Source organism: Rhyacophila brunnea, unplaced genomic scaffold, assembly GCF_057557595.1.
Source record: "Rhyacophila brunnea isolate RB1 unplaced genomic scaffold, BYU_Rbru_1.0 scaffold_9, whole genome shotgun sequence".
Taxonomy (NCBI): domain Eukaryota; kingdom Metazoa; phylum Arthropoda; class Insecta; order Trichoptera; family Rhyacophilidae; genus Rhyacophila; species Rhyacophila brunnea.
Genome location: NW_028233361.1, coordinates 6,639,018 through 6,659,388, shown reverse-complemented (window position 1 = coordinate 6,659,388; position 20,371 = coordinate 6,639,018). Strand labels below are relative to the sequence as shown.

The 20,371-nt window shown below is 34.6% G+C and overlaps 1 protein-coding gene across 1 annotated transcript in view; it reads left to right on the top strand.

Moving 5' to 3' along the window:
- LRR (capping protein regulator and myosin 1 linker 1 leucine rich repeat protein) overlaps window positions 1-20,371 on the top strand; it is a 44,281-nt gene that overhangs the window by 8,888 nt on the left and 15,022 nt on the right. Inside the window, exons 7-19 of the mRNA XM_085959556.1 lie at window positions 1,928-2,017; window positions 3,144-3,394; window positions 3,924-4,111; window positions 5,591-5,668; window positions 8,110-8,294; window positions 10,801-10,949; window positions 11,298-11,413; window positions 12,572-12,643; window positions 14,144-14,315; window positions 14,435-14,609; window positions 15,543-15,657; window positions 17,208-17,353; window positions 19,616-19,766. Of these exons, the coding sequence (XP_085815682.1) occupies window positions 1,928-2,017; window positions 3,144-3,394; window positions 3,924-4,111; window positions 5,591-5,668; window positions 8,110-8,294; window positions 10,801-10,949; window positions 11,298-11,413; window positions 12,572-12,643; window positions 14,144-14,315; window positions 14,435-14,609; window positions 15,543-15,657; window positions 17,208-17,353; window positions 19,616-19,766 (1,888 nt within the window). The remainder of the gene's footprint in view (window positions 1-1,927; window positions 2,018-3,143; window positions 3,395-3,923; window positions 4,112-5,590; window positions 5,669-8,109; window positions 8,295-10,800; window positions 10,950-11,297; window positions 11,414-12,571; window positions 12,644-14,143; window positions 14,316-14,434; window positions 14,610-15,542; window positions 15,658-17,207; window positions 17,354-19,615; window positions 19,767-20,371) is intronic.

Below are 20,371 nucleotides of genomic sequence, written 5' to 3'. Positions count from 1 at the left end.
GTAGTACGCGATCCATTTTCAATAGATATTGATAGTGTACCGACAGAGCTACAACTTGAGATGCCCATTTACAAGCAGTTTTGAGAATATCAACTACAAAATTAACACCTGAATTTAAAAAAATGTTAAATGGTCAACAGTTTCATTCTTCTCATTAATTTTTTTGTAATGTTTATTTTTCGTGATAATAAATAGTGTATGTATATCTAAAAATGGTATTTTACGTGCGGCCCGCCGCTCATTTTGAATTCTTGAATTTGGCCCTCCATCCAAAAAGTTTGCCCCCCTCTGATCTACATGCTTCAAATCGAATTTGCTCCTCAAGTTTTAGAGTTAATATAGATAATTTGGTTAAGGGAAAAAGCTACATTGAACAGGAAGATTATTTTCATTTTTACTCTAATATTTGATATTCGGTTTCGTCTTTTGTTTCATATTTTGTTAAATGTTAAAGTATTCTGGGTTGATTGTGGCCCATAAGTCTTCAGAGGCTGCCGATTCCTGATTTAGATGAACAATCAAGTAAAATAGCAAATAACAATTTGTATGTAACCAAAGCAAGACATCAAAACAGGCCGCCACTTTCATATTTATTTACAAACAGCAGTGGCGAAGGGTGACTTTTGGAAACAGGTAGGCTGTGGAGAAACCACACTTGTTAGATGTATTTACGGGAAATAAGAAGATAATCCGACATATCTACTGATGAATAAGTAGGTACACAAAAACCAATGTAATTTCACAAGCTCACTGGTGGTATAAAATTAAGTAATTAATTTGAATTATGTATTTTCTTAAACATAAACGCAAGATACGCTCAAAATATATTGAAAATATCCGTTGTTGTGAATCTGTTCCATAACAATTTATAATTTAACCCATAAACTAGACATTTTAAAATACTTCTATATTTAAAACACAGACTTAGATACAATATCAGATTTCAACTTCATAATTGGCTGAATAAATTGTCGTAGTCTATGAATAAACTAACTGACAAATAAAAATCACGAGATAAATTATTTACTATTTTTAACAACAATCAATATTTATATGTGATTGAATCCCTAGAAATTATTTTTTTAAATTACCTTATAAATTATTTTGAATAAATGTGCACTTACGTAATATGTAAGCGTAAGCGCTCCTTAAATAGCTTACTAATTTATATGGGCCGCCGCAGACGTCTTGAAATTATGAGAAACAAACTTCATATAAAAAAAGTTTTCGATTCACGCGAACGTAATCCATACAATATGTAAAGCGAAACGAGTTGTCGCTTATTTTTTTAAACCTTCGAGACATGCCATAAATGGTGCTTATTGAAATAGTGGAAAAGATCGTAAAATTATTATGACAATTATACGATAGATGTCGTTGGGCATATTGAATATTATTATTATATTATTTAATATATCAATATAAAATTAAAAAATATTTTTCTTAAGAAGGTAGGCTTTAAATAATCGCCCAGTATGGAACCTTCGCCACTGACAAACAGTGCTAGCAACATCATTCATTTTCATTCCGACCATATCCGATCCTAATAGGATCATATGGGCCTACACAGAGTAGAGGTTTGTATTAACAGATTTTGTTTTTTACGAGAAATGGATGTCAGCCACTTGCTCAACCTCATAGGTCCATACCCTGACTCACACACACATTGAAAAACAATATGTGTACTTGCCAGACCCAGGATTCGAACCTGAGACCCATGGCGTGATAGTCCAACGCTTAAGCCACATACATACAAAGCGAATATTTTCACTTTTCCAAGATACTCCAACCATACGTACACAAATTGTTCTAGAATCACTATCAAATAATGGTCCAGACTTTTTGATTCCGGTTTTTGTTCCATAAGCGCATAAATTAATTAATTTAACTATGACTACTGTTACACACGTTTAATTTTGGTTTACAGGGAAGACGTTGCATGGGACATCGACACGATGTATCACACTCACAATCAAAGATTATTGATGCTCAGAGACTTTGAACATTTGGACCCAAAGTAAGTAAACGAGTCCTTCCAACTTTTGTCCAGAGAAACTGGTCTACTTAGAAGACTTTAAATACCAGTTTGATAGTGTCATTGTTATCTGGTTTAAGATGTTTTTGAATGCCAGATCCGCGATTCTATGCTGCAGTGGAACCCCGATCTACCGTTCTCGCATAAATCGTTGCCCCGCACGGATCGTTCATTTTTGAAAGTTCCGCCAAACACCCATTAGAACAATGTTAAATAATCCCGCATTAACTGTTCCCCAATTTATCATTTTCCTCGATCTACCGTCTAAATATTAATTACATTACTCATAAAGTTTTATGTAAATTTGTTAAATTTGCCCATGTCAAGTGCCAGCGATGTGGTGCGAAAAAAATTGGAAACATGCAGGCCATATCCGTCGGCACTGCCATAGGTTTCATAATTTTAGGGCGCTCAATTTTCAACTGTTACAAAAAATATGTACATAACTTGTTAGTAATGATGTCAGAATAATATTGAATTTTTTTATTCATAACTGAGTGATCCCACAAAGGAGAAAGATCAATAATTAGTGTATCTACCCACCGCAAATGATCAAAAAAATTCTATGATCAATAAACATATTATATTACCATACTGTCTTTTACGAGGATTGGTTGTCTGACTCATTGGGTTCTTTCACTGGATCGAACACACATTAAAAACAACATGCATTTTTTTGCCCAGCTGCGATATTCAGCTCGTAACCCATGGCTTCACAGACAGCCACTCTACCAACTAGGCAGATAGCATGTCTTTCGATCATTTCAAAATAATCACTAAATTCGCTGGTGCGAAATCATGAAAAGCTTCCGTTAAATAATTTTTGTTTCTAAATAAATAGTATTTAATACCGTGGATAAAAATTGGCATTTTATATTTTCTTCCCCATAGTTTTGCATTTTGAATGGTGGGCCTCGCATTTTCTATGAGGCCCTGGTGACATGTTTTATTTTAACTTCTTTCAATATTAGGACTTTCAGCTCGATACACGTCATATTTCAATTAATTTTAAGAGAGTAATTTTTTTTCTTAAAATATAGAAAATATGGAAAGGAAGCGTTTGCTACAAACATCTGCCATGTTATTGAACGATTGAATTGTTTTCCAGAGAGATAAGCGCATTGGTGTGTGCACTGCAGTACAACCGGTGGTTCCGCGGAGTGTGGGGTGCGGGGGAAGGCGGGGGGGGCGTGGCGCTAGCAGTGTTGGCGGGGGCGCTGCGCAGGGGCACCCTGGGGGAGTTGCACTGGCCGAAGGGGGCGCTCCGCCACGACGCCGCCGCCCGACTCGCCCCCGCCATTGCAGCTGCCGCTTCCCTCCACACCCTCGATCTCAATGACAATCCTATCGAGGATAAAGGTTAGTATTTTCATTCAGAATTGCTAATGAGAATTTTAATACAAATGGTTTATATAACTCCCTCCACTATAGTAGTTTGAATCTGTTTTTTAAGGGTTGTCCATAAATTTAATGAGAACACAATTTTTGGAACAATTTTATGAGAACACACAACATCTCGTCAAACGTCACAAAATCTTAACCCCCAGTCATCATATCCTCTATCTTTTAAAACCCGCCCCCACTACCTATCTAACCGTCCTTTACCAAATCATCACATTATATCACCTCTACCCGTTTAGAGCATTATGTCAACGGTGAAGGGTGGATGTAGGCTGTGGGGATCCAACATAAATAGTGCACATTAAACTTTGTCACTTACACCTATTTATTTTCATTCAACTAAGAGTACAAATTGTAGATGGAGTTGGTTTTAAAATTCAATTAAACCACGCCGAAACCAATTGCAGAATACACTGTAATAGTGCCCAAAAAGAAATAAAAATCAACTATAAAAATTTCATATCATGTGTTATGTTTATCGTTATAGGTGCTATAAGTATAGTAAACGCTCTGGCGAGCAACGAAGCTGGACTGAGACACCTGTGCCTGTCGCATTGCAGCATTACGGGGAAGGGGGCCAACAGCCTGGGTGTCATGCTCTGCGACAATGCCAACAACCTCGAGACCCTTACACATCTTGACCTCTCCAATAATAATCTTAAGGATGACATCCACGTAAGTTTTCATATTATATTTTACTCTTTCGTGGAGACTCATTAACTGGTGTCCTGTTTGCACCTCGGCTAGACCTTACAATGTAATATCATCATTGATTTACCATATAGGATAGGCATTTAACTAAATTCTGATCGCTCGGAAAGCATTAATTGGTTGGCGTATTATGTAGTATTATATGGTATTCAGCCAATGAGGTATCGACTGACTAGTATGATGCGTTCTTCAGTCAATGAGGTTATGATTCAGGTTTGTCCAAATTGAAGGTGGGCAATGTACGATTTTCGGCTGCACGGGTGTCTCTATGAGCGCTGCGATATAATCAAACATCATTGAACATTATACTCAGTGGTGATTTATGACAGGAAACAGGAAATGCCCATGTCTCTGAGTTTCATGTACTTATAAAAACTTTTTTCATTTTTAACGTAATTTATTTCTCGTAAATAGAATCTGTTAAAAAATCTCTTTTATATACCAGGCAAATCCACATTGAATTGTAAAGTAAATTAAAAAAAAAAATTAAGTCTTGCTCTCAGTTTTTTCAGACTAACATATTATCATGGTTGGCAGTGACGAAGACTCCGTACTAGGCAATTATTTCAAGCCTACCTTTTTAAAACAAATAAATTTAAATACGCCAGACATTTTAAAGGTATAAAAATATAAACAGAGCCATCGGTATTATGATATAAGCATTATATCGCACCGTGAGTGTAAAACCAAGGCATCTGCAAATTTTTCAATTTCGAGATTAAATGCAAAACAACTGCAAAAGTCGTGAACATGATAATGTAAAAGTGAAGTAACTGAAAGAACATGCAATATAATGTAGATATAAACCAAATATTATGTTTTTTTTTTAGAAACTTTATTTGTCCTAACAAAACGAAGACTTCAAACCCTAATATATCCAAAATATGTCTTTTGCACGTGCCTTGGTTTTACACTGACGGTGCGATATGTAGGATTCACATACACAGATAATATACTTTATCGAAGTGTATCGAATCTTCTAATAACACTTGCCAATAAAGTCTTGAGATAATCCAAAGTTTTTTTTAACGTAGTTTGATGCTATTTGTCCTTAAAATTTCAGAACTGTATACATACTTCATTATATGAAACGATTTGTGAACGTTTTACATAATGATCTGATGTGTGCATTTTGATTGCTTATCAAGTAAAAAAAGACAAAACATGTATTTGTAAGCCAGAAGCCTAGCTGCATCCTGGTTTCAAAATCATTTAGCACCATAGTATTCAAGGACAATTTGACGCCGCCGTTTGGATATTTTTATAAACTGGACATTTGCTAACTTGGCACTGGTACTTCTTTGGGAGATTTAGTCCTCATACATGAGCTTGAAAAAAGTCCATGACAAAATATACAGTAAGAAATTTAAGAATGACATGCACACATGAGTTTCTTGATCTACTATAACCTTTATTGATGAATGTCAATTATTTTTGTTACAGGATTTATGCAGTTTTCTGGCTCAACCAAATGTGGTCACACACCTAAACTTATCGAACACCGAAATTACTTTAGAAAATGTGAGTAATGCGAAATGAACAAGATTTTTAATATTATTTTCCATGTGGAGTGGCGAAGACTCCTTACTTGGCGATTGTTTAAAGCCTACCTTCTTAATAAAAATACTTTTTAATTGCCTTACTTACATAATACGTCTTTAACCCTTTCCCGGCGACCGTATTCCAGTAGGATACAGCTAGTACGTAACACATGGGCGACCGTATAGCAGTCAGATACGCAAACCTTGACCTGTGGATAACGCAAGAAATATTTTTCATGCGGCATTGAGAATTTTATTAAAAAATAGCCCGATCCATCCGCCTACTTCCACCTATATAACTTTGTCAAAAATATGTTGTTTTAATTTCATAAACATCGATCTTTCGAACCCTCTCGATCTATTGAGATTCGCCGGTACGATTGCATCAGTTCAAATCTACGCGGTATTTTTTAGCGCCTGCGCACTAGGTATACAAAATATTTTCATTCGAGTTTGAGTGTGCGCCGAGTGATTTATCGTGTCAAGTTGAATATTCACCGCGATCTTTACAACACCATGTTTGCGGGAATAAAATAAAACCAAACAACCGAACCTGTGTCATCAAAATATTTATAAATATGTACTTGAACTTGTGTTCTGGATTATGTCATTTATTTTTATTACTCATGGTCATGTCGTCATGTGTCACCCCAATTGTTTGAAAGTCATAAATCGAGCTCATTATTGAAAGTCGTAAATATGTCGTAAAGATACGTCCACACGGAATGAAAAAATATAATATATTATTATATTTTAGTTAGGACGATTGCGAGTTTTACCAATAAATTACTAACTACTATGAAGGAATATATAAAACGTATAAATAAACGTAAGTATAAAAAAAAACACACGGGTATACAACATAATATAAAATGTAAATCATGGAATATTGACTTTTCAACTATATTACATATTATCTTTGTATGCAATTTAATGTTTATGAAATTTTAAAACCTCACGCAATAAATGTTTTTATAGCACTTTTACAAGCACGCAGCAGATTTTACAAAATAAATATTGTTTTTTTTATAAAACATAAAACGACAATCACTAACATAACACAATGCTCAATAAAACTGAAAAGTTTAATCTAGTAAAAATCCAAATTACACTAAAAAAAGAACATAAGAAATTATTACAATATTTCAACCACTGTGGACTCAACTTTACGCGACCCATAAAACTTGTAATAATATGCGACACAATAAAAGCTATTATTTTCAATATTTTTAACGGCATTTTTAAGTGTTTCTAACATGACTAAAATAAAATTAGTGTCAGTGATTTATTTCTTTTCATAGGCGCACAATCTCAATGACGCGTTTTTACGTCACAAACATGGCTGCGTATTTTTTCGGTACAAGGGACTATGGACGATTTTATTCAAGCATTCACAGCTAAATTCAACAATCGATTCTATTTTTTAGTGTGGCACTTCGAACCTTATGTATCTAGGCATGATAACAGTAATACCAGCTATTTTTAATTGCCGTATTTATCATAATATAGCGAAGCATAGCATTTAGAAAAATGGTACCGCAGAGAGAGCCCCTTTCATATTGAAACTGACGCGGCGGCCGGGTTAATAACTTCATCATTTTATATTCCACAAACAAATATAATTTTCCAGCGAAATCTGTCTGTAGGTATGTATTATAAATTGATTGTCGACTTGGTCAACAAGACGGCACGTAGCAATTCCACTAACACAATCTGACAAAGGATTCAACTAACTTGATATATTTCACACATACAAATGATTACACACGTATTGTAAAAAACACACGCACACAATGTAAAAACCTTAGGCCATAGGTATAAAAGCCTCACATGTTTACAATATACGTTCAATCATTTTTTCGCGCTGGACTTGATGTGAACCACTCCCTTCGACAAAGCTCTGAACTACTGAGGCATTACTTTTTTATATATAATATTTTATGTTCAGTAAAATACGATGAACAAATTTCAAATTCAAGTCCTGTATATATGGCTATCCTAGGCCACCTACTTACCTTCAACAGGCACCCTTTGCCACTGGTCAATAGTGGAATCAAAATAATTATCAATCCTAACTTTGTCTTTTATTAGCTTGCTAAAATCTAAAACACGCATAGTGTAGTAGTGGTAGAATGTCCATCTCTAAAACTGTGGGTCACTGGTTTGAATTCCGCTTCTGAATCAAATTCTCATGCTATGTTTTCAATGTGAGTTTACATCTAAATCAAAGACCCAATGGACTGATAAAATGACTCAAGATAACCTCCACTCTGTGAAGGCCCTTATGCCCTGATTTTGAGTGAAAATGGTTTTTCCCTGAAAGTGTATGGTACTATATGGTACTATGGTAATGTGTATATATGAGATAATTAGAAATATTAACTATGGCGCTGTGTTCTAAATTATGTTATTCCACTACAGATATTTGGGGCTCTACTGCGAGGATGCGGGGCTCGCTTAAGATGGCTGTCATTGGCGGGAAACCCTTGGAGCTCCAGACGGAGTACGCGTGACCCTCCACCCTCTCTGCGACAGTTTTTCACCGCCTGCCTTGCCCTGGATCACTTGGACTTCTCCAATTGCAGACTGCCGCAGGACGCACTCAAGTAAGGGACCCCCTGACTGGCTTTCATATATTATAATATCATGTTAGCAATATAGGTAGCAGATGGGCTTCAATTAACTTGTTACTAGCATATCAAGCGTTTAAGTGTACTTGAAGAATGCATTTCTTTAAAGTGTTACAAAAAAGCCTTAATATTGACAATCAAACTGATAACTGGTGATAAAAAATGATGTTAAGGGGGGACATGCTCGTCGAAGGTTAAAATTCAGTTTTTATTGTATTTTCAAACCATGATCCTGGACACTCCTTAAACGTTGTAGATAATCTATTTATATAATTTTGAAGCCTTATTATCCTTTATAGTTATTTTAAACATTTGATGACTGCATAAAGTATTTTTGTTACATAAAATAGTATTCTTTTAAACCTCTCGCTCTAATGTTTTAGAATATAGTCATATTTCGGTACATAGCTGTGCAGTGGTGTTAAGATTTTTTACGTTTATTAATTTTTAAACGCATTTATGAAACCATTAGTATAATTTATTACGAGATATTTTTTGTAAAATATTCACGATAAAAAATTATATTGATAATCTCTGTGATCCCAAATTTGACAAGAATTAGGCATTTTATTATTCAAAACATCGGCAAGATTAACACATTTGAAGATAATTCTAAAGATACTTATTATAAGCTATGTCTTTGATCATTCAAGTGTGATAAACATCTTATGAATAATGATTGCTTTATAATAATTATTGACCTAAGTATAAGGTAGTGTTTTTTTGAAATACGCCATTTCTTTTGTCATTCCCCAGTGGTTAAGCTACAACATACGGCCGTAGCCATAAATTGACAAACTATAATTGAAGTAGGGAGTAAAATTATATTGACGCGCGTGTTTGAACATGTACCGTTTAAAAAAAAATAAAAAAAAAATCGGTTAGGTACATGTTCAAACACGCGCGTTAACATAATTTTACTCCCTACTTTAATTATAGTTTGTCAATTTATGGCTACGGCCGTATGTTGTAGCTTAACTACTAGGGAATGACAAAAGAAATGGCGTATTTCGAAAAAACACTACCTTATTCTTAGGTCAATAATTATTATAAAGCAATCATTATTCATAAGATGTTTATCACACTTGAATGGTCAAAGACATAGCTTATAATAAGTATCTTTAAAATCATCTTCAAATGTGTTAATCTTGCCGATTTTTTGAATAATAAAATGCCTAATTCTTGTCAAATTTGGGATCACAGAGATTATCAATATAATTTTTTATCGTGAATATTTTACAAAAATTATCTCGTAATAAATTATACTAATGGTTTCATAAATGCGTTTAAAAATTAATAAACATAAAAAATCTTAACACCACTGCACAGTTATGTACCGAAATATGACTATATTCTAAAACATTAGAGCGAGAGGTTTAAAAGAATACTATTTTATGTAACAAAAATACTTTATGCAGTCATCAAATGTTTAAAATAACTATAAAGGATAATATGGCTTCAAAATTATATAAATAGATTATCTACAATGTTTAAGGAGTGTCCAGGATCATGGTTTGAAAATACAATAAAAACTCAATTTTGACCTTCGACGAGCATGTCCCCCCTTAATAAATTATTTTTATTGTGCGTTAAAAATGACGTGAAGTAGCGAATATACGCAGGTGAGAGTAGGTAAGGCTAATGTAAATATTGTTTATGGTTGCAGTTGTCAACTGTATTTACATTGCACCTCTTGTATCAATGTATCTTGTTGCGTGTCTTTCTCACTCTGGTTTCACGCCAAAACTATCAAACCCCACGGCAGTGGCGAGGGGTGGAGGTAGGCTGTTATGATTCGACATAAATAATGCACACTAAATATTATCAGTCATAGTTATTTGTTTTCGTTGAACTAAGAATTCAATTTGCAGATGATGTTGGTTAGGTGTTTAAAATTCAAGCCCTGCCTAAACCAAACCATAATCGTTCTCTATATTCTTCTATATATAAAATATCTTAAATTATGTAGGTGTAATGGTATAATTTTAGATATTTTATAGATAAAAGATTTGATTTGACTATTATAATATTCTGGCTTGAATTGGGCAGGATTTAATTGAATTTTCAAAACTAACAAACATTATCTACACATTATTGTCTTAGCTCAAAAAAAAACTGATCTGTTTGACTGACATAGTTTAGTGTGCACTTTTTATATCGGATCTTCACAGCCTACATCCACTCTTCACCACTGACTCACGATAATATTGTACGTTTATTTATAATACTCATACAATATAGAAAATAATTTTACCTCTTTTTTATTTAAATAAATCAAATACTTGTATATTTTTAAGATTCCATGATGTCAAAATTTATTTTGTCATAATCTAACTGACAACCATAAACAATCATTGAAAATAAAATAAACAAAGATGTAAACACTAAGTAAATGATAATAAAACGTTTACAATGTAAACTTGGTCATACACATTATCTTAAAATAGAAGACATGCTAAAATTGTTACATATAATCTTACAGGAGTGTATTGCTGGGCTTGGCTTGCAACGAAACTGCGACGGGTCTAAGACTATCGCTGCGTGGCGCGTTGGCAACTGGGGGCCCACTCGTCTTAGAAGCGTGCCTACCGGGAGTGCGCTGTCTCACGCATCTTGACCTTTCTGACAACTGTGAGTTGATAGTTAATTTCTCCATAATGAAATGTTTAAATTAAGACAATGGCTGTTCCAAGTATCTGAAAAGCAAGGCCATCCAAAAGTAATTATTTGTAAGTTTGAACATATGTTGAATGGATTTATAATTTTTTTTGGACCAGACATAGTAATTTTATTTGTTTTCGATTTAATCTTGATTTACACTTTGCTGTCTCCACTCTTCTCGGTCGTTCGTTGCCATGTACGTCCCGTTATACTAACTTCTTGACATCCCTTTAGGTCTTTTAATATCTCTTAGGTACTAGTGGATGATGAGATTTGTCAAAATTTATTGTGAACAAAAATATATCACTATTGGCTTAGGCATGGAGGGGGAATTGGCGGGTGTAATGGCTGCGGCGGGTCGCAGCCGGTCTCTCCGCGGGCTGGTCATCGCCAGACTTCAGGGAAGAAGACAGCTCGCAGCCCCTCTAGTACAGGTATGTAACATAATATATTTTACTCTAATAAAATGTAAGTAGGTACATACCTTGAAAAAATCATCGACTAAATCATAGTTCAAAAACATATCTTTCGCTTTCCAATTAAGTATTTTTAACCTATAAAGCTACCAAGCTAAGTATCCTTGTGAATAATTCCGAATAACTACACTATCTTATGTGTTTCTAATTCCGTCAAGAGACAGCTATCATCTTTGTAATTTAAATCACATTATTAACTTGATTTGTAGATAGGTCAGGAGTAAGTGTAAATTTGGATTACTCTTTAAGTACCAATTGAGAGGGCAATAGATGGTATCACCTAAATTGCTTCATAATAATATATCAAAGTAGTGAGAGTGAATCGTGTTGTTGGTTGTTTAATATATTATATATTTTTTAAAATATGATTTCTTCAACTCTCTTGGTGGACTACTGTTCTACTGCTCTCTGTTTACATTGTCTACTGTGTTTTTATAAACTGTTTCCACACTGTCTAACGTCTATTTTGTGATTCCGTGATATAAATTAATATAATTACAAGATAAAAAGAACTTTTTATATACAACTTTTTTAAATTTTCTGTTGAATTATTATGCTCAATATGCTCAATCTTGTACTTGATATGAAGTAAATAAAAAACAAACAAACAAACAAACAAACAAATATGGAATACTGAAAGGTCATTTTGACATTTCATTTTGATTTCCATAGTAACGCACGTATATATTAATAATTTTGTTGCTAGAACCACCCCCTTAGCAACCAATAATAGTCTTTTACTTTTTATGGATTTTTCTGAAATAACTTTCCATACTAAACAGAATTAACTGAAAATGAATTAAATTCTGCTTAAAGATGGCTAAAAGTATTAAAAGAATGCATTGGCATCGTGTTCTGACATATTCTAAAAGTTTCAAATGTCTAGCTAGTCGGGAAGTTACTTAAAAATCGATTGCAAGATTTGTACTGGACAAACAAGAATATGAGCTAATAAAAACGTTGTAATAAATGAATTAAATTGCATTGCATGGATTGTTTTACTCACAATTTCTGCAATGGAACATATTTCTATTGCAATTCATCAAAGAATTGTACCTACAGGGTGACAGGTTAATAATTACAAAATAAGTAAAATGGTATTTTTTTACTTTTCAGGCACTCGTTGAGGTTTTGCAAGATCCGGATTCGGTATTAACATCTTTAGACATCAGTGACTGCAAACTAAAGGTAAAGACAACCTCAATATTTTAAAAACCTTTTTATCCATTCCACATACCTAGTACATGCTCTCGAATATTAATTTATGTCCCAATATTTCTTTATTTAAACATACATACAGTACTCTCTCAGTAATCCGCCACCCCAAAAACCAGACAAGTGTCCAATTAGTGAAAGCGGCGGATTATAGTGCATACATACAAAATATGGTAAAAGTGAAAACAGGTTTTTCGTAAAAAAAAATTTTTGAGAAATTTATACTAGAAAATTACGGTTTTATTTATAATCAAAAGCAAGTATTTACTAAATTATACAAATTTATAAACTAGGTTAATTAAGGCTATACCTCAGTTAAGGCACGGTCTAAAAAGATCGTGGCTAGGCGATGCGCGGATTGCGGGTCGCGGGTGCAAATGACGCATGCCGAACGAAATATAATTTATCATATAAATCCAACATGCGTCCATTTAATGTTCTGTTTATTGTTCTATTAGTAACAATAATAATATATTCATTGACATGTTTTCTTTTTAAAGTAAATGGGTAACTTTTTAGTCATCTTTACACGATTTAAGAATTAATACCCCCGTCGCCATCACGAAACAAATTGACGTGTTCCCAGCTCAACGTTCTCTCTCCGAGTGCTAGCGAGTCCAAAATTTCGCCACGCCTATAGTTGAAAATTATTTGCTGTTTCACTGATGTATCGTTTTAACTAAATATTAAACAGTAAATAACTTGACACAACCAGTTGTTCAGTGATGCAGATATTCTTGAATGGCTTAGGATTCCTAGCTTTCCCTATGACCAAAAGCTTCAGTTTGTATGTCCCTGTTGCATTGGAGCACGGCATAATTGTGATGCGGTCTTTGGGCACTTTCCTCCCTGGTACATCACTTTCTTCGCGATGATCGTACGTTTTACGAAGGAGAAGTTTCCAAAATAAACCTGTCTCATCTGCGTTGTATACTTGTACGCGACGGACTACTGAATTTGACAATCGAATACCGGTGAATTATAGAGCTTGATTTTGTGCTTTTAACTAGTAAAAATAACAGCGGATTAGAGTAGTTGTCGGATAATCGAGCGGCGGATTACTGAGAGTGTACTGTATATAATTTTACATTTTTTAAATTTTGAAGCCTGAAGTAATATTATTTCGAAGTCATATGCTAACACGACATAACATTATCTCAAACGATCTAGTTTAACCTAGTTTTTAAATATTATGCATGAATTTTAGCAGCTGTTTCCAAGTGACTATGAAACAGCAGAATAATATTGAGCTTTTAAATAGAATGCAGAAAAAGAGGCAAACCAAAAATTCTACTTGCTCGAAGGGGCTACCAATGACTGCCATAATATGGCTAATACCAATTCTAATTTGAAAGCGGCCACCATAGATAGGGACAAGTGAAGTGAGCTGTAAGAGGATGCCAGGTTGTTGTGCTCATGGTGACAATGATACTTGTTTACAGTAGCAATTGTATGATTTGTTTTTGCCAACAGAGTACCCTACTCCCACTGCTGGGCGGTTTGGGTGCAGCTAGAGCCCTATCTAAACTGGACGTTGCGGGCAACGGAGTCGGGGACGCGGGTGCGCGACTTCTGGCCAGAGCGCTTCGGCTTAATACTTCACTGCGCCATCTTAGCCTTGATAGAAATCATCTCACACATAAAGGTAAAGTTGTGGTCAAATATTTCACTAAAAAAATCATTTACTGATCATTCAATTTTAAACTTGAAATGATATTCGCTGGTAGAGTCAATAATATTATAATTGAACCGTGCATTTTGTAGGTATCGGAGAAATAGCACAGGCCTTGCAGTATAACAGGATATTGCAGAAGATCAGCTTCCCCGCTGCGGATGTGCTGGCTGGAGGAAAGACTGCCTTGGAACGGATTGAACCTATATGGAAACAGCTGGAGGACCGTCTGCATAGAAATGCATCGTCAGATATCCTTTCGCCAAAGTAATTAGTCAATTTATTCTTTCTCTATATGTATTTTATAGAAGCCATTTGTCAGCGTTTCAACTACATATTTTAACCTTTCTATCTGAGGTTAGGCATTTACATATTGAAAAAAGCTTTCTTCAATAGAGATGTAGTCTAAATTTATGAAATTGAAGTAAAAAAAGGACTTCTGGGGCCCGATTTCCTAACTATCGTCTCGTGTGGCACCAGACGACATGACGTAATTGTGACGTCAGCCAATACACGCTCGAGCGGGCGGCATGTATTGGCTGACGTCACAATTACGTCATGTCGTCTGGTGCCACACGAGACGATAGTTAGGAAATCGGGCCCCTGGTCTATTGATTAAGTCAGCTACAAGTGACTTTGAGCTACAGATTCATTTGACGAGAACTTCACACTTCTACTATGACATTCCACTACAATTTCAGATTCACCCAATTAATTACATACAAAATAAGCTTTAAATATGTAAATTAATACGATTGGATAGTGTATAATTAAATTCGTTGACCAGTATTTCTAAAATGAATAATCATGTATAAAAAAACACCAAGGTTATTTAACATAACAAGAGACTTCAAACCAGAACACGAACCACCATTTGGTTTTTGGGTGCCAATAATATCGTAATAAGAAAATAATAATCTTATTACCAATACAACCATACGTTCGATCCATAGACACATTCCCATGAACCTGTTGTCGATGGATTACTTTTTGCAATTATTACAGTATAGACATTTAATAGAATAACATCTAATATTAAATGTTTACATTTACGGGCACATGATTATTTAATGAATAACTACATATTTTCCCTGAAATTTTGTGGACACTGATCGCCAATTTTTAATTGTGTTAAAATAATATACTACGTCAATTATAATAACAATATAATAATACTTATCTGATTGAATAAATTTTCAGTGATGCATTATTAGAAGATGAAGGGCCTCGTTGCATCCTTCCTCCGTCTCCACTTCCCAGACTCTTGGACGCAGCAACAGATTTGATTCACTCGGGAATTATTCACCATCTTCAGGTTAGTCTTAGAAATTACTTCAACCACAATTTGTTACACTCAGAGGACACTATTATAATAATACTACCAACCTAAGTTTATATTAGCTCACAACTATAACTCCATAAATAATGTATTTTGGTATATATTATCTTCTTAACCCTTTAACTCCCATTCAGCCAATATTTCGGCCCACCATACCTATGCAAAAACTCCATCTGGGCCGATCCATCGGCCGAAAGTTTGGAACCAAATTTACGATTTATTCCAAATTTTTTCCCGTCATATTTCGTCTGTTGTAGACAAAGCACTTTATTCACTCTGTGTTGGGTGTGACTAATATCTATTTTAGTGTCACACTTGTTTATAATTGTGTCATACCCTAATAACTCACAAGTCATAATTGCTCTTGCTGTCTGAACTCGAGACCAAAGAGGGTCATAAAAATAATAAAACATTATTTTTATGACACATTTTTAGTTCTGATATTTCGTTTAGTTATTTTATGATTCATACATCACATTACAAAATGAATTTTGTAATTATTATGAACTGACCGAACAAACAATGGATGCCCACTGTTCTTTTGGTAGATGGTGAAAAAATACATGAATAAATATTATTCCGCCCACGGTGGCTGCGCGGCTTGAGCGTTGGACTATCACGCCGTGGGTCTCAGGTTCGAATCCTGGGTCTGACAAGTACACATATTGTTTTTCAATTTGTGTGTGAGTGAGGGTATGGACCTAATAGGTTGAGCAAATGGCTGACATCCATTTCTCGTAAAAAACAAAATCTGTTAATACAAACTTCTACTCTGTGGATACTTCTATGATCCTATTAGGATCGGACATGGTCAAAAAAAAAATATATATATATTATTATAAATGATTTAGTGCTTTGAAACATATTTTTTGAAATTACTTCATTCCCATATCAGTTAGTCCTCGATACTGTATCGAATTCTCTTGCGATTTTGTGAATTTAATAATATTCTTGAATACCTTGACACTATACGATTTTTTTTGATTACTTTATAAAAATTCAATTTCATAGAGAAATAATAATATGTTTATTTTTTTTTCTGTTACTAGATAAGAATAGATTATATTATAAAATTTCATATATCAATTATAAATAAAAAAATGTTGTCACACTTGTTTTGTTGTTCAAACATAGTTTTATCCGTTCATTTCTAAATAAATATTGATACATTATTTTTTTCTTTTGTTCTATTGATGTAAGCTATCAATATTATTACTTATTATTGCTTTATACACCATTGAGAACACACAAAAAAGTTTCAAATTTTTAAAACATCTGTAGAATTATTTATTTAAAAAAAACTAAATCGATGATTTTTTGGCAAAAAACGCTTGGGAGTTTTCACATATGCTAGGCTAAATCAGCTGGGAGTAAAAGGGTTAATCCTGATGATGAGAAATTTGTAATATTCTTTCAGGCCTATTTATATTTACTATAGGTAATACAATAAAAGAAAAAGTTTACTTAACATAATATTCATTTGGCAATCTTACATATGACATGATATTATTTTTTTAACGTGATAGGTCTGTGCGGATGCAGCCGTTCAAGATTCAGGAGTAAGCGCCATAGCAGCGAGCAGTCAGTCAGCAGTTCGAAGAAACGCCCCGCCCAGAGCTGCCGTCCACAGAACCCTCGCCAGAGCACTCCATCCGCTTGCAGCACATCTTGCGTTAGTATTATATTTTTAACCATTTTCAAGTGAAGGATATGGATGTCTTCCAGTGGCGAAGAGTGGAGGTAGGTTGTGGAGATCTGACATACGAGGGTGGGTCAATAATTCCTTAGAAAAAAGCATTAAAACAGTTTTTATTTTTGTATTTTTTTTTTATTTATCAACATAATCTCCTTGGAGCTCAATACACTTGGTTAGACGTTTCTCAATTTTTTTTAAACCGTCAGAAAAATAAGTTTTCGGAAGGTCCTCAAAATAAGCATTTGTCCGATCGATGACTTCTTCATTTGAAAAAAAACGTTGTCCACTTAGCCATTTTTTTAAGTTTGGGAAAAGGAAAAAGTCACTGGGGGCTAAATCTGGCGAATACGGTGGGTGGTCGACCAATTCGAACTTCAATTCTTCAATTTCGTAAACATGTGTGAACACGGGCATTGTCCTGATGAAAGAGGATTTTTTTCCTGTTTAAATGAGGCCGTTTTTCTTCAATTTTGTTTTTTAGCTGGTCCAATAAAGATGCATAATAATCCCCTGTTATTGTTTTTCCTTTTTCCAAATAGTCAACGAAAATAATTCCACGTGCATCCCAAAATACAGTAGCTATAACCTTACCAGCTGATTTTACGGTTTTCGCCTTCTTTGGACATGGTTCGCCTTTCGCAATCCACTGCTTTGACTGTTCTTTCGTCTCGGGAGTATAGTGGTGTATCCATGTTTCATCTACAGTCACAAAGCGACGAAAAAATTCATCCGGATTGCGTTGCATGAGCGACAACAGGGCTTTAGAGGCCACCACCCTATTGCGTTTATTGTCGACTGTGAGCAAACGCGGCACCCATCTTGCAGAAATTTTTTTCATGCCCAATTTGTCATGTAAAATAGAAATGACGCTACCTTTTGAGATCCCTGTAACCTCAATTATCTCACTCAACTTTAATCTTCGGTCACTTAACACCATATCGTGGATTTTATTGATCATTTCTGGTGTAGTCACCTCTACAGGACGTCCTGAGCGTGGTTCATCCTTTGTTGATGTACGACCACGTTTAAATTCATTTAACCAGTTATAAATAGTTGCAAGTGAAGGAGCAGATATGCCGTGAACTAAATCCAACTCATTTTTTATTTCCTTTGCTGTTAACCCTTTTATATTAAAATGTTTAATAACAGCTCTAAACTCAATTTTCTCCATTTTCCATTTTTCCATTTTCCACAAGCAAATTTTTTTTTTAAATGTACGAGAAACACACAACAACCCGACCAATCTGATTGAAACTTCGCAGCATACTGAATCGGTAGTGCCGCTGCATGAAAACAAACCGCTTACAGTACTATTCGCGCCACCTGTCGGCTTTTCTAAGGACTTATTGACCCACCCTCGTAAATAGTGCATACTAAACTTTGTCTTTTCTTTTTTCTTTCGACCGTGTCCGATCCTAATAGGATCATATGGGTCTCCACAGAGTAGAGGTTTGTATTGACAGATTTTGTTTTTTATGAGAAATGGATGTCAGCCACTTGCTCAACCTATTAGGTCCATACCCTGACTCACACACAAATTGAAAAACAATATATGTACTTGCCAGGCCCAGGATTCGAACCTGGGACTCACGGCGTTATAGTCCAACGCTTAAGCCGCGCGGCCACCGTGGGTGTTTTGTCAGTCGTGTATATACATTTTCAGGAGCCAATTACATGTGAAAGTCGAGAACTGCCCGTATATACATTTGCAGCAAGGCTTACACTTGTGCTCTGTGATTTATTTGTCAGGACTACATTGAGATAATAGCATTTGTTTTCATTAAACTAAGACTACAATGTGTAGATTTATATGTTAGTTTTTAAAATTCAATTCAACCCTGCCTAATTTAAGCCATAGTAGATAATAATCAAAAAATATTCATTTATCTATAAAATATCTAAAATTATGCCATTACACCATACATCATTTTAAATATTTTAGAGATAGAAGAATATTTTTTATTGATGATGGTTTGGCTTAGGCAGGGCTTAATGAATTTAAAAAAAACTAACTAACCCTCTATAATATTTTTAATTCAACGAAAACAAATAAGTGTGATTGATAAAGCTTAGTGTGTATGTACTATTTATGTTGAATCTTAACAGCCTACCTCCACCCTTGCAATGCGCTAGGGAGATTTCCCAATCATGAAATATGTCTTTTTCCAGTGCATCATTCTTGCATTTTTCTCTGCAATACAACAACCAAATAATATGATATTGTTTGAATGAATTCAGTGATGCAGCCAATGCTGTGGTGAGGAGTGTGTACGAGGATGGAGAATGCGCAGGTTTAATGGATAACGGCCAAGACGGAATCGAGCCACCGAGGAGAGCTCGCAACACCCATCATCCACCGCCACCTCTACCCGCACACGCACACACTACGGTTAGTCACCATACACGATTTGTTTTTTCTGTCTATAAAATATTGTCCGAAATAATGTCAACCAGATTTAGTTATAATAATAATTGTTATGTATTGAATAAGCATACATTATTGTTGTCAGATAATTTTATGGCCCAATGTTTAGAACAGCGGTTCTTAACCTATGTGTGTAGGTAATAGTTTCTTTGTATTTAGATTTCACTAAAACTTTTTGTAGTGGCTCTCTACATACCGTATTTATGTAAGAATATCTAGCACCACTGTCAGATAGTGCTTTTGTATTGTGAAATATTAATCGCCCACAAGAGGAAATGTTGAAATACAAAGTGTTTTATACATTTTATAGTTTTAATAAAACCACTGAGCGGTTTTAGGATCACAGGGGCCTATCTACAATGACACGGATTTGAGATAAACGCAAATAAAGATTTTGCTAGTATGAAATTTATTAAATATAGAACACTTTACTTAACTATATCTTGTAAACTGATATATGTACGACATAGAGCTTTGTGTCACCAATAAATATGATTACGGCATTATCGAAATCGGGGTTAACTCAAAACATGCATTTTTGTAGTTGGTTCCCTGTAATTCTAAACCAC